The sequence below is a fragment of the Geospiza fortis genome, unplaced genomic scaffold (genome assembly GCF_000277835.1).
Source record: "Geospiza fortis unplaced genomic scaffold, GeoFor_1.0 scaffold112, whole genome shotgun sequence".
Taxonomy (NCBI): domain Eukaryota; kingdom Metazoa; phylum Chordata; class Aves; order Passeriformes; family Thraupidae; genus Geospiza; species Geospiza fortis.
In genome coordinates, this window is record NW_005054298.1 from 21,347,719 (window position 1) to 21,363,305 (window position 15,587).

The 15,587-nt window shown below is 36.7% G+C and overlaps 1 protein-coding gene across 1 annotated transcript in view; it reads right to left on the minus strand.

Moving 5' to 3' along the window:
* The window catches only part of CCDC141 (coiled-coil domain containing 141), a 54,468-nt gene that overhangs the window by 36,630 nt on the left and 2,251 nt on the right, over positions 1-15,587 (minus strand). The window contains exons 2-5 of the mRNA XM_031058732.1: positions 11,717-11,952; positions 10,112-10,234; positions 2,796-2,987; positions 1,572-1,680 (exon numbers count right to left, since the gene is read on the minus strand). Coding sequence (XP_030914592.1) covers positions 1,572-1,680; positions 2,796-2,987; positions 10,112-10,234; positions 11,717-11,821 — 529 coding nt within the window. The 5' untranslated portion in view covers positions 11,822-11,952. The remainder of the gene's footprint in view (positions 1-1,571; positions 1,681-2,795; positions 2,988-10,111; positions 10,235-11,716; positions 11,953-15,587) is intronic.

The following is a 15,587-nucleotide window of genomic DNA, read 5'->3' on the forward strand; positions in this document are numbered from 1 at the left end:
CTTTAGAAGATATATATACTAAGATATTTCAGTTTGGACAGCTCTTGTGTAAACCTACAAAGGTACAATGATGTATACACAAACATATATTCACGCACACATACAATGGTGTACTGAGAGCCATCAAAACAAAACCCAGAAGTGTCATTGTTTTCTCAAAACTGAGTTCTTTTTGATGGTTTCCAAACCTGTGGGTAAGTTGAAGTGGAATTTTCTACCCTGCTTCCCATGTGGGTCAGCACCCTCTGCAGTTTTTCACTAGTGATGCAACTAGTGAGGCAAAGCACCCTAAATCCCTTTTTTTCACAAAAAACAATCAGGGAAGAAGCAGAGTGGGAGGCCTCTATTCTTCGTTCCCTAGGGGCTAACAAGAGAGATTAGCTTCCATGAGCTCACTGCAACAAGCCTGTCCATTTTACTTCTTGCTTTCCAGAAATGTGGTATTAATCACAAATGTTTAATTTTGGTCTGTCCAAAATTGAAAACACATAGAAATGCGTAAACAAATATATTTCATAAGTTTTCACTTTTTTTATTCCATTCTGGAGCGCATTTGTGGTTTTTTTTGTTTTTTTTTTTTAAATTCCTGAGCGATAAGCATTTCTGATAAACTACTTATCAGAGACTGGTAGAGTCAATGCTTTGTCAGGGTTGTATTTTCAGCCACCTTCCTTTGGAGCCGATAGACAGTATTCTTCTTGCAGAAAGCACTGTTTTTTATCAAATAACAAAATATCAGCTTTCAAAATTTATATTTTATTTTAGGGTAGAATAAGAAATCAGTAAATTGCAGCCAGTTTCCTCCATCTGAGGAAAGGCTTATTGCCATCAAAGCAAAGACTTTGTCTGCAAATAATTTCATCTGATGCTCACAGTTATAGACTATCTTTTCAGCAGTAAATTGCTGCCAGATACTTCAAGTTAAAATTGATATACAGTGAGAACTTTGCTCCCATGAAGATCTATTTGGAAGACCCTAAACCCATATTAGTGTTATCCAAGTCTGATTCTCTATTCAACCTCCCAGGCAGAATACCTGGTGCTCAAGGTAGCTAAAACTGTTTTAGCTAGTGCTCCAATAGTGAATAATTAAGTATGATTGATATTCTACCAAGTTTCATTTTAAAATCTGATTAAAATTACAGAGTCTTAAGACTTATAAAAAATGCAGAACCACATGGAATTGCAAAGGTATCTGAAGTAGCTACACAAAGAGATTAGTTCCAAAAACTTTTTTCTCTTTTTGATTTGAATATGCCATAATATATTAAAAGGCGCTTCACATGAAAGCTTGGATAAAGAAAAAGACTTCATGTGAAAGAAACTTTATGGGCAAGGGCATGTGCAGAAAAGTGGTTGAAGGGGAGATGCAAGGGCTAGCTTGAAACCAGGAGTTTCCCATCTTTCAGCAAGTCTGCTAAAATCTATCTCACCATTATATTTTTCCAAACAGAATATTTGCATATTTGTTATAAGATTTTATTTTTTAATATGCACAGAAAGAATAAAATTACTCCCTCAAGAAGCCAGCACACAACCACATGCTGTCAGGAGTGGAATTCTGTTTGTACCTTTTGTATGATGCTCTTGTTGCAGAAGAAGTTCTCTCAAAGAATCAATATTATCGAACTCTTGAGCATTTTTCAGGAAATCTTCAACTTGGTCAATTTTAACAGCAAACTGCATTAAGGAAACAAAGGATAGGGAGAAGCACACAGTAATTTTGTTTTGCATAACTACATCGTAATCTCTGTGTTATTGGGAAAGTTCAAGAGCACTTGTAAATTCTTGGATAAAGGCATTTTTAGTGACTGCCAGATACAGATACTTTCTGGTCTCTATGCACCTTCTGAGTTGTTTTTTTTCTTTCAAGTATTGATTGATTGAAGGATTTTAGTTGACACAATCTTTAATTAAAGTTTGCCACTTTGTCAATCGTCTTTCCTACAAAGCCTTATGCCAAATCTAATTTCTTTGTATAATACACATCATCAGAACACAATAATTAGTAGATTGTTGATCTTGGACTTCTTAGGCAGTTAGTAATTGCTTCTGCAACTTATAGGTGGCACTGGCATACTAAAGAAATGAAATTATCAGGGAGAATTATTAAAGTTTTCAAGTTCCAGGATGTGGGGACATTGATCATGAGGCTACACAGAGCGGACAAAAGCCTGCAGGGTATGGAATCCCTCTCTTCTTTGGCTCCCTGTGTGTATCAGTGAATTAGGATAAGAGAAATGGGTAAACAGGGATCACACAGCTTTTCTTTTTTTAGTGTCCATCTGTACACCAACGTCTCAGATAAAGCATTGTCAAGTTAGACTAAAGTTTGCTTTATGTGATTACAATACCTCATGGATATTTTGGTGTAAAACTTTCAGTGACCAATCATCAGTGTGCATTACTGAGGGCACCTGAGAATAAGTTCTTTCAATGCCAAATAATTTTAATCATAAGAAATGAAAGCTATTCTGCAGAATGTCCACAGCCACTGAAATACATATTATAGGGCTTGGTCCAGTTCCACTTTTTACTGGCATTTTCTGTCAAGTACAAATTTGGGAGACATTGTGACTAAAATATTTCTTAAAGTCTACATGGCATTTCATTCAGCTTCATCCTATACTATCTGAAAGATGGAAAAGGAAGGATCCCAAGAATTTAATTTTCTTGTTTGCCTCAACCTTTAAGAATGCAGTGAACAATATAAAACACATTGAAATTGCAGTGGTCAGAGTACTTCTAAGAGGAGGGTGGCTTTGAATTAACAGTTACTTGATTTAAATACAAACCTCCAGAGCATTTTCAAAGAACACTGAAGTGAGTTCCAGAAGTGCCTGTCGCTTCTCCAACATAATGATGAGGGCATCCCATGCATCTCCAAGGGTCTCTGCCATGGCATCATAAACCTGACTCTTTTCTTTGTTCTCCTCTGCAACCTTGTCTGCTTCCTGCAGCAGGTCCCATACCTTGTCTTCCAAAGCCTGAGAAGGAAATATACCAAAACAAAACAGACATAAGAAATCTGTACACAAAATCCAAAACACTGTGCTGATACCAGTGTCAGGATATCTTTACAGTGGGCCTGTACAGGAGCCACAAACCTTTTACTGCTGCTTTATTTCCAGTTCCTAGTGATAGGAGTGTAGCTATTTCTGCATGTTTTATGTGAAGCTTCTGAATTTCATCTGCACTTAAGGGGCAATAGTTTTCTAAAATTCAAATACAAACAAGATTTAAGAGAATTTATAATGTTATCTCTAATATTTACACTCCAATGTTTTTACATCTCCATAAACAGAGGTCTGTCCTCCTGGAAGCAGTAGCAATGCAGATATTTTGATTCCTATTTCATATGTCATCATATTACATTACTGGACATAATAAGTTTTAGTAGTTTGTGAGGCAATTTACTCATAAGTTTCTGATGACTACAGTGCGATCCAGATAAGAGTGGTTTGAACATAAACACATATTCTCCAAAACCTCACCTAAATTATGTAATGTTTCAAGTTCGGCTTGCTGAATTGCTCAAGCTGGCCACCAAATAATAATGCTCTATTGTCAAAATAATTATTCTGTGTTTCATTCCTTTTGTTAATCTCACCACAAGATAACTGCTGGCTCAATTCCAGCTTATGTTACAAATCTTTAGTGCGTCAGAAAAATTGATTAACATTTGTTCTGTGTTCTTCCCAACCCCCATCTTGCGTTTTATCATGAGCATGAATTAATGAAGTGTCACTTCTTTTGTTATTGGAGGTGCTACCACATGAATATGGAATGTGAAAATAAATTTTTATTAGACAATTCAAATGGCCGTTCATATACTACTGGATAAAAAGTTGATAACCAACTCTAAGAGAAGCCTTTATGATGTTTCCTTCTAGATGAGGCATAAAATTGTTACATGCATAACAACTCAGTAAAAGCAGTGGCATTCATTAATCATCCAACATGGGATATTATTAACATTCTAGACCAGCTCTGTAACAAGTATAACAGGAATTAAATGAGTATATGAGATATTGATAGTCTCTTTACTAACTCAACATCTTAATATCAGTTAATGAGAAGTCATTATGGTCATGACAATGCTGATATTAAAAAAGGGGGTAAAATATTCCCAGAATGTTACATCCAAACTGCTTGTCACTACAAGGTTAATTTTACCAAAATATCAGACCAATTTCACAGCTGCTCTGAATACACTATAGAAAACCAGATGACATCTGAGGTAGTTCCATGTGGAATTTTTTGGCAAAGACAAGTTTTCAAAGAGCTGACTATTTTATATTTTGAAATAAAACTAGGTATGCTTTTATCCTAATATTAAATCAGGGCCAACATATTTAAAAGACATTTCAAATGCTAAATCTTTCCTAACTATGCAAGATGAATGCTACACAAATGGTATAGGATCCAGAAGTAGATTTTCTTCTTTTAGAAGCCTTTTTTTCTGAACAGGTTGTTAATTACCATTTATCCCTGACAAGTAGGCTCTGTTTTCTGGTAATTGATTAGCTGTGAGGAATAGCTAATCCCTAAGACACAGAGAAAACTGGAATATTCTTCAAAGGTTATCAGTCATGCTTCCTGCACCCTTTAAAATTCAGTTACTATGAGCTGAATAAAAATCCAGTCAAAGAAAATTAGAAGGTTAAAGCAAACCAAACTGCTGCATTTAATGAAATACAAAACTAGCATTCATAAAGCTGCAAAAAAACCCAAAAACCAAACCCTATGAAACTGTTCATGTGTAATAGTCTTTTAGTGTTTAGAACTGATTAATGGAATTTTTCAAATACAGACTTAATTTTTAGCCTGGATTGAATATGGTTCTCTCATTTAAAACAGGTGTGTATTTTATTTAAATAATACCTCCTGTAACGCTACAAAAAACCTAATATAGTATCACAAGAGTTGTCATGTTGTCTGTTACCTCAGCAACAGAAAAAGTTACATTTTGAGAAGACAGACTAATTAAAAAAAAAGAGAGAAATATTCTACATGAAACTACTCTTTGAGAAACTGTTCAAATACCTAAGATGGTCAGAGTGATATTAAGGTTTTATTGCCTTGAGTTTAAAATTATGCTTCCCACAACTGTCAAAGCCACTAGTTACTGAGATCTTTCAAAAAAATTGTCCTCAACTATGTTAGTTTCTATATGCTACATATGTGAATACTTTATTTTTAAATTAAGTAGACTGATACTACTTGTTTTCTATTTTTTATCTTTGAAATATAACCCTTTTATCAACACAGAGCCAAGGAATAATTTGGACAGGACTCTTCAGGTCATCTGTCTAACCCCTTGCTCTAGTTACTCAACGACTTCTTAGTCCACAAAGTCTTAAATATCCCTAACAATGGAAATTCCAGAACTTTTCTGCACAACCTGTTCTAGGATGAACTCATTTTCGTGGTCAAATTTTTTTCCCTAATATCCAATCCATATTAAGAGGAAAAAATTATTTCCATCAAAAAAATTATGACTTATGGAAAACAGACTATTTCACTGAACCCTGAATTTTAATGAGGTTTCTATCAAAGGAGTGAACTTAACAGAGCTTTCCAGTAAAGACTGAAAATTATTTCAAACACTTCTTGAATCTCATGTTTCATCCCCTGTGAGCACAAAAATCCAGAAGAGTGGAGTTCTCTATGGACTCTGAGAAGCTGGAATGAGGCTTGACAATACAAGGAATGCCTAGCATGTGGTCAAAAAGGAGCTCATGCAAACACGCAGCTTCTGTTGCTGTCAGTAAAATCATGTCAAAAAAGCATTGCTCTGAAAACCACAGACCAATTTCACTTTCTATTCAATATCTATGATATGTCTAATTCTACCACACCAAAAGAAGAACACTGGTGGCTTAAAGGGAGCAATGCTGTGGTTCAGATGGACTGAAGGGATACTGGGTGGATGCAATCCCAGGCCTGCAGCAGGAACGCTCCCTGCCTGGTGATGCAGCTGCTGTGCAGCCACACCTCTCCCCCCACTCCTTCTCAGGGTACATTTGCCTCTGATATTGCAGCAAAGACAGAAAAGTCTTTTCTGTAAGTTGCGTTGGATAGTATAACTTTTGTATTAATTTGTTCACAGTCCATTAATAGATTACTTTTCCTTCTGTTAAAAGAGCAAGGAATGAGAGGGGGAAATGATCTTTTGCCTTTCCTGAGCTGTTGTACACTGACTACACAACTTGGAATTTTCAGAGGTGTAAACCACCCTCCCATTCTCTTAGCACTGAGATGCTGCTAAAATTAACCTTTAGTTAGTGCTAAAAGGCAATGCTGACATACAACACAGTTGTTGAAAATAGTCATAAAGCTACCTCAAGACAAAGACTATTTTGTTGGAAATTTTGTTCATGCAAATATTGAAGTTGATGAGTGAGACGAACTAACAATGAAAAAAAATATTTATTACATTTTACCTTTTTCCTTTTTTTTTTTTGATAACTTGCAAAAGTCAGCTCTGGTTTGATAAAAATGCAGCTGAACTTTGCTGCTAATTGTACTGTCCAGCACCTCGACAACTATTTGCCAATAATTCAGAAAATATTAACAAATAATTTCTTCCCTAACAAAATTACTGAAAAAGAAGCTTTTAAAAAATATTTTTGCTTGAAATAACTGGAAGGCTTATTTAAAAGATATCAAATGCAAAAAATGAGTGTATTATATTAGTGCTTTTTGAAGAATGTCATTTTCTATTTTTTGTCTTGCATATAAATTAATATTTTGCAATTATGCTCTGTGAATTAAAGTAAATAAAATAATTAGGAGCAATCCTCAGGTTCATGAGCCAAATTAATAACAATGATGATTTTAAACTTAAGTTTATGGGTTAGATTCTCTTCACTTTTGTGGCTGTTCTGCCACAGTCTCTCTCATGATAAAAACCAGAACTTTGGAAGCAAACCAAGAATGTCTTATTGGGAATTTTAACATTTTTATGGACACACACATACTTTTTCTTTTTTTTTTTTTTTCCAGAAGATCCAGTGAGTTTTAATACTGAGACACCCAAGCACTAAGAAATGATGTTATCTCCAAGCACAGCTTCTCTTGGAAACAGGAGAATGGCAGAGAAATGTTTATGCAACATTCAATCATATCATTTTGCCTCTTGGAAATTTTGTCTCAGGTTTTATAGGTTTGATTCTTTTCATTTTTCTTTTTAAATTGTGAAAAATGAGGCATCCATATGTACATATACATATTTCCAGAACATATGAACCTGCTGAAAGTTACCTAAAAAAGAATGAATCAGATATTGGGAAAGAGACTTCCATGAAATTGCAGCAGTTGATGGTTTCAGCTAAACTGGTGCTGCTGATATGGCCTGATTTACCAAAACAGAAACAGAATATAATAGCTTAGAATCAGAACCTATCAGGTGAGACTACTGAGGGGAATTTTAACTGGATGTAAACATTATATACATGTTCTCTGTTTAGTCTCAGTTTTAATCTTTCCTGTTCAACATTTATTCTTCCAACTCCATTAATAATAACACATCTGTTTCCTAATCCAAAAACATTTGCATAGGGCCCTTTTCAAAACTTGTGTTCTGCTTTTGTTTAAACAGTGGGGTGTTCCCAATTCCTAAATTTAATGGAACAAATGTAAATCAGTTATGAATAAGCTAGAGTACATTCTATCAAAGCAAAGTATTTCGGATATCTTTTTCCTTATGGCCCTAAAGACCACACACCAATTTTTATCAATATAATTCTGAACATTAAAAGAAATTCAAAATGGTTCTAAAAATTACTGTTTTCTCTTTCAACAAATCTATTCCAATTGCTGTTTAAAGTACCATCTGCCTTACTAAATGTCAAACTGTTTGTTTGGGCTTTTAACCCTGTTAGCATTACTAAGTCAAAACCAATTCCCTAAAATACTGAGCTGTGTTACATTCCTTTTGCTCTAGCATCAGAAGTACTGAATGTAAACTGATCACTCTGCCAGATTTTGTACTTACTTACACCTGTGAATCTTCAGCATATTAAGCTGACAGAAGAATATTTTGATTATAACTTGCAATAAATATACTGGGATGAAAATAATGAAGTTAAAAAGCAAAGGGGTGAACAAAACCTAGAATGAATTTACGAAAGAACATGGAATAATGCCAGAATGGACAACTACTCCATAAATTGTCTTCTAAAAGTCCATAGGTTCATCTCTGCTGATTCCAAAGATGTATTTAGTATGAATCATCTAAGTCTTGCCTTAAGCAGGACTAGTTTCATGACGGAATCATTACTTATTCAAGAATTTTTGCCTGACCTGCACAAAACTTTAATTTTGAATTGGGTTAGTCTAATCAGCAAAGTTAAGCATATGCATATCAAGTATGGGAATCTGTCAGGATTAATTTTCCTTTTTTTTTTTTTACAACAATAAAAAAGAAATGGGGAAACAATTCAAACTGCCTCTTACCCATCTTCACATATCTAAGGTATAATTCATTATCAAATGCTAAGTGGAAAAGAATTACTATAAGCAATATTTCAAAAACTATAGAATCAATCAATAACTTTTGGTTTTGGAAAAAATAGTTTGGAAAAACTTGTTACGAATGGGTTTAAGCCAATATAATTACTGACAAGTGTTAACAACTTACTATAAAGTCACAAATGGTCATGGCTGAAAAATGAACAGCCAGGAAGAATGTTGTTATAACAACATTGCAGCCCCTTATTATCACAGTTCATATTATTGAGGAAAAATAGTCACTTTGAACTTAATTCTTTTATAGAATATTCATTAATCAATGCTGAATTTTTGCAATGACCACAGGCATAAACCATGAAATAATGAGTATTTGTTCCCAAAGAATTCTTTAGCAGTTTATGCATAAAAATTTTTCCCATCTGATTTGACTTGATAGTAAAATGTTATTTGAAACTTTGTTTTTCTACGAAATATGGGAGTTTCCTTCACAGATGGGAACTACTCTGTTTTCTTTTTCCACTCTTTAATATTTATTTTTGAAAATTAGGAGAAAAATAATCAGCTTCTTCCTGTCATCAGGGTGTAAGAACTCAGCTAATTCTGAATTGCTCAAACAGGACACAGCAGTTTGCCCCAAGAACACCCAAATGTTGCATTAGTGACAATAAAGATGAGGCACTTTGCATAAAAAAGGAAAGCAAAACCACCTCTCTCTAGGATTTGGGTATTCTGGTTGGTTTTGGGTGTTGGCAGGTTTTTCCATAATTCTATTCTTCATACTCTTAAAAATCCACACAATGCAGTGTATTAGCTACATTCTCTACACACTGTACTGAGTTCCCTCACACTCATTGGATATTTTTAAAGACTGGGGAAGCACGTAGTCATTGGTATTAAATGAAGTACTTGATCCTATCCAAATCATGTTTGTTCTTTGAGATCTCAAGTTTATGCAATCCCCCCAAAAATTGAGTAGATAAGTGTCAAACACCCACACTTTAAATTACTCAGTTCTTTCATGCAAGCCTGTCACTCAGCATCCAAATGACACCATTCCTATGCACTGCTCTTTGAAATGCCAAAATCTGATTTTAGGACTGTTACTTAAATATTCCTAGATCAAGACAAGCTGTTTTAATCCTACAGTATCATTCCCAATGCAATTTACATCAATTAAGGTTCAATTTAAATGTTTATGGAATATCTGCTTCAGACCTACAAGGGGCTTGCTTGTGTTCACAGCTGTTATAAAATAATCAGACTTTTCACAACACTGAAGAATTAAAAAAATAATTGACATTCCTTTATATTTAGCAGTTACTGAGAGCTATAGGATTTTTTCACTTTACACTGATGTATAAAGTAGAAAAACCTGTGCCTTTCCTGCTGCTGTCAGAAGCATATTTTTCCTGGGAAGAAGCCTAATTTCCAGAGAACTACAGAATATCCTGAATTGGAAGGAGGCCACAAGGACATCGAAGATTTGCTACACTGATGAAGGCTGAACATATTTTTTCCTATGTGGAGTGTAACCTAACCACCATACTGCAATAGGAGGCACAGGGAACTTCATCAGCTGTTGTACCTGAACTGTAATGGCTTGAGTAATTTTTTTTGTGGTCTTATCACATCTTACCTTCAGCTTGGACAGGAGGAATTCATGATCTTGAAGTAGTTTTTTAGTCTCATCTTGATTGCTGCCAATTTCTAATATATTTGGTGTTGATTCAGCCAGCTGAAGCTTCACCCATTTTCCACACTGTAATAAGCAAACAATTACAGCCTTCAGAAAACACAAAGTTTCCTTCATTTATTCACTCACACGGGTTCTCAGCTCACACACGCTTTCCATGGTCATAGGAGCACAGGGACAATACACACAATGAAGTCACAGAGAATACAGTACAAACTTCATTTGAAACAGGTGACAAAATCCCAGACTAGTGTTATCCAGAAGGTGCTCTAATATTGATTTTGTCCATGAAGAGTAAAATTATCACAATGAGCCAAAATTTTTTCTCTGACTCATCTCCCTTTCAGCTGAAGATGACACAGATAGTTACATGAATTTGGTGGGTGAGTGGGACAAGCAGAAGTAAAAAATGTAGTACAGGAGCTGCAAAAAATGATAGCCTCAGATCTTATTTCTACCACGTAGGCCCCATGTACCTCTATAGTGAATATATGGAACAAGACATTGCAAGAGTAGCAGCAGGGACACTTAACAGCCTTTGGGACAGGCACCAAAGGATGCCAATAAGGACCGAAGCTGTGATGTCACTGTGATGCCACTGTCACGGTTCCACAGCACAGAGAGGGAAAATAAATGACTTCACCATCAACCTGAGTCTCCTTGCAATGAAATTACTCCCCTGCAACAGCAGGCCACCTCACAGGAAGGGTGAAAACTGACCTCAAAAAATACTTTCCACGACTGAGGTAATCACCTGAATTAGGTGACAACTCAACTCATTATCACCTTATTCTGCATCACAAACAGACTCTAATGGCTGAAGCTAGTACGTTTTCCACGTTGCCTGGAGAATGAAAAAATGCCAATAAATTCCAGCTGGGATTCATTACTAGCACCCAGATTTACTCCCAATGCCAGGTGTGAAGGTGTGGATTCCAGCTCACAAAAGAGGCCTTTCGGCGCTTATAAACACAACTGCATGCACACAAGGGCTTACTGAAACACATGCGACTGTGGATTCACAGCTTTCAAAAATAACTACTCATTATTAAGTTTAGACAATTTTTTTTCCCAGAAAATATCTCATCTGTGGAGTTTGGAGAGCCACTTATTGTGTAAAATTAGTGCTGAGTACAGGTTAAAGTAACTCAAGGAGGCTAAACTGCAATCATCATGCTTTCAACACATTATTATGCCTCTCTTAATTTAACTCTTTTTAAATAGAGGAAGAGGAATTCCTTCCAAGACCCTACATATTTTGACCAAACTATTTATCCTATTGGAAAAAAACCACCAGTAACCCAAAAGCCACCAAGAGTAATCATGAACAGAAACAAGTGTTAACTTCCAAGTCTATTAGATATTGACTAATCAAATGGCCTTGCTGCATCATTTTAATCTAACTACTCACTTGCCCAGAATATTTAAAAGCGCTAACCATTTAAATTAATATTTTAAAAGCAGAAATATTTTTTATTTCTGCTTTTTTTTTTTTAATATTTAAAAGCAGAAAGACAAGAGCACACATACCAGCAGTTGCTGCCTTACCTTCAGCACAGCTATAACAATGCTGGCATCCCCAGCCTGCACAGCAACGGAGCTGACTGTTGTTGTAGAAGAAGGTTTCTGCTCCGAGCTGGCTTCATCTGACATCGTGCTTCACAACGGGGCTGCAGACATCAAAGCAGACTTGAGCCGTTCTCTCAGGGTCCCCCACTCATTTCAGAAAGCACCAGAGTCCCTTGGATTCATTCAGTGAAACGGCTCAGCTAACACTGATTAGTCTGCCAAAAGGAAAGAACAGGAGGTTAAAAATAGACAACTCCATTGAGTTTATCATTCTTGAGAGAGATTTGACACACCCCTAGTTTGGTAGCATTAAGCTGCCTGCTTTTTTTTGTCGCCATCTGAAGTGTGAAGGGCTTCTTCCATGGACATCACCTGACATCAGTTAACCAAATTTTAAAAAAGTTCTCAATTTAGAACAGCTAGAAAAAAAATTGCCATTGATTATATACTGAGAAACCCAGTGTTATGTGGTTTTGAACATGCAACCATGAAATCTACATTTTCACATTATACCAGTAAATACTTTTTCACTTACTAGCTACTGAATATATATGTTCAACATGATTCTTCTGCTGAATCAGTCTTTAAACAAGATGAGCATGTGTATATATATCAAATGCTAAATTAAAACAAGGGATTTCTAATCCAAAAATTCTTAAATGTATAGTGACCATAACAATAAGAGAAGAAAACCAAGCACTTTGAATTCTTAAGGAATATTTTATTCCTAAGATTAAGACAATTTACCTGCTTTCAATTTAATCTGAAATTGTTTCTAGAGTCTTCATTTTGTTCTAAATGAGCAAAAGGAAGAACTCTCTAATAGCTGCTAAAACACTGCTTAAGTTTTTTATTCAGTGTGGGGAATTATTAGACACGTTTAGATTACAATATTGGTTTGACATATTAATTTTATTGACTGGAGTATAGTCCAGAGCATGCCACAAGTAGCCCACACTATGGGACAGCAGCTGCTGGGTTTCCTTCCACAGAACAGCTGAGAAAGTGACACTGGTGTTTAGGCTTGCAGGTCACTCTGGAAAAACAATTCCACCCAAGAAACCACATGCACAAGTCTTCCCTAAGCATCTGCTTGTTTAGCTTCTTTAAAAATATGCAACATTTAAATACATTTTTATATAAACTAGATTTCTAATTACATACAAGGACATGCACACCTGCAATGGAACCAAGATCTGGAAGCAAATTCTAAAATAGTTTGGATTAGAAGAAACTTAAGGTAGTTACAGGGAATTTCAATTTATATGTCAAGGTAGGATTTTACTTTTTTGTTTGTTCATTTCTTCCTCCTTCCTATTATTAGCAGATTATATGCTCAATCTGAGCACCACCTTCAAACCATGAGTTTCAAACAGGATATGAAGAAGCCCTTAATTGTGGTTTATGTTAAACAAAATGGGCTTGGCAAAGCAAAATCCATCCCTTGCGCTAAAACCCAACCATGAACCCTCAAGCTGCCAACCAAGGAACAAATATCACACAGTTTTCTGAAACTCTTCCTAACACCTGTAAGAGACCCAGGGACCCTGCCACAGTAGTCAGCATTCCTTGGGTATTGCCACAGTAGACAGATCCCCTTGGGACTTGTATGTATTCCCCTAATAAATATGGCAGAGCAAAATTTTGATAATTAATCCCAAAACAAAACCTGGGAGACAGAAGTCCTAAAGAAAACTTCAGGATTGAAACATAAGAGAGCCCTATTTTCATTTGAATTGAAGATAGATCCATTCTACAAAACCTGCTAAATCCAGCTTTCAAAAAAACATTCCAGAAGACAAGCAACTTTGGATTTTTTACCCTGCAGGCAGGACTGCACTTGGAGGACAAACAGGACTTGGCTTCTGGAAAAAATAATTAGGAAAACACAGGCAAACCTCTTTTTACTCTTACAAAAGGAGGTACAAACCAATTTTGGTATTATGTCCTTGAGTTTTTGTTCTCTCAGAAGAGCATTCTAAGTGTATTTTTTCATGGCACAAGTTGGGCCAATCTATCATCTCCCTGGGATAGCCAGACATAAGAGCTGTTTTTCACTCAAATTAAATGAGGTATCATTTTTCATAGTGCTGACAGCTGGAAATAAGGGAAAAATGCCACACTCAAGAAGTTGACTATAAGCAAATTTGGTAACAACTGAGACAAGTGATTCAGAATGTCTGATAACAAATGCATGGATATTGTATTTATTCATCTTATGCTAAGCATGGAAGACAGAGACAGGGAAATATCAGAGTAGTGGCAGAGAAAAGTTATCAAGGCATCAAAACATATCTTAGAACATAACCCTGGGAGGAAAAAAAAGAGGATTTTGGCATTGCATGATGAGCAGTTTCAGCTGTGTCCAAGGGAGCAAAATTTAACAAGCATGCCTTTCTCTCATGTCTTGTTTACTTATCTGTCTGTTCCTCTGTCTGGAACAAACAAAAATTCTGGTAGCAGCCAGAAAAAGGTGGGCTATTTGTGTCAGGAGAGAGAAGTATTTTCCCCCTTTGCTACTGCTGTGTGAAAGAAGAATGACAAGAGAAAAAGAACATTCACCAGCTGTCCACAGGAAACAACAAAACTGAACAAAGGAACAAAGGAAACCATCTCAGGAAAACAGAAAAAAAGATCAAGTCTCTGTAGTGTAAATAATGTCATGTGTTATCTGAAACAACTGTACTTAAAAAGGATTTGAGAGGTAAATATGATAAAATTCACTTCATTTTTAACATGTAGGGTGTCCAATCCACAAGTTTTCCTCATGTGTAGGAAGCAAAGTGTGCTTTTCACAGTTTTGATAGTGATACATAGAAAAGGGTCTGACTTTCTTGGAGGTAAGTTTCTTTCTGTTGAGAGCTTTTAAGCTGCTGGTGCACTATGCAAATGCCCCTGGGAGAGACAAAGTTCACTCCCTGCAGCCTCAAAGCCACCAGGTGCTTCACTTTGACTGGTTTGTAAATGTAGTGGGTCTCCTCTTTCTTCCTTGTCTCAGACCTGGGAGAACACGCATAAACAGCAAAGAAGGGAAGAAAGCATCCCTCAGACTTCTGGGCTTCATGAGGCCTGCAAAAAGGGGCTTCCAATAAACACTGCTTCCGCAGCCCCACCTGAAACAGGGACAAAGACATCGGTCCTCTCCAAGACTGTGCTTGTTGCTTTTTACTGGTATGGTCTTACCTTTTGAGTAGGGACCATTTCCAGGTATCATCAGGAATGAGGGCATGAAAGCAAGCAGTATTGCAAGTCCCCAGGCTCATAAAACAGCCATGAGGTCACCTCAAGGGCGAGCATTGAGCAAAAGGTGGGTTTTCCTCCGGGAAGACGTCTCTTTTTACCCTCCACTAGTTGAATATATTTCTAGGGAGACAAAGTGGTTGAAATTCTAACCTGTTCCTAAAGCCCCAAACCAGGAATGATAAAAATTATCCTGGCAACAGTCAGGGGACACAGGCAGGAAACAGAGGTCAGATAATACATGGATGGCCTGTGGTGAGCAGTAACTTGGAATGTCATCTCTTTCTTAGCACTGAGGTGGAAAGAAGTTTCCTTGCAGAGAGCTGCCGCTGGAGGGAAGGTTGACAGAAAACAGAAGGGAACCGTGGCCCTTGCAGACTTTCCTCTTCTACTGAGGGCCAGAGGGACAGGACCAACAGCAGCTGGGCCCAAACCAAATTCCTGCACCCAGAGGCAGGGCAAGGAGCAGCAGGGCCCTGAGCAGCAGGGGAAGTCTGTCCTCCCACAAACCCAGACGTGGGGGAGCAATGGGCACCCACAGGGGCCTGGCTCCCACACAGCAGTGAGGGGTCCCTGCTGCCAGGTCCTGCAGGCAGGACAGGAGCTGGAA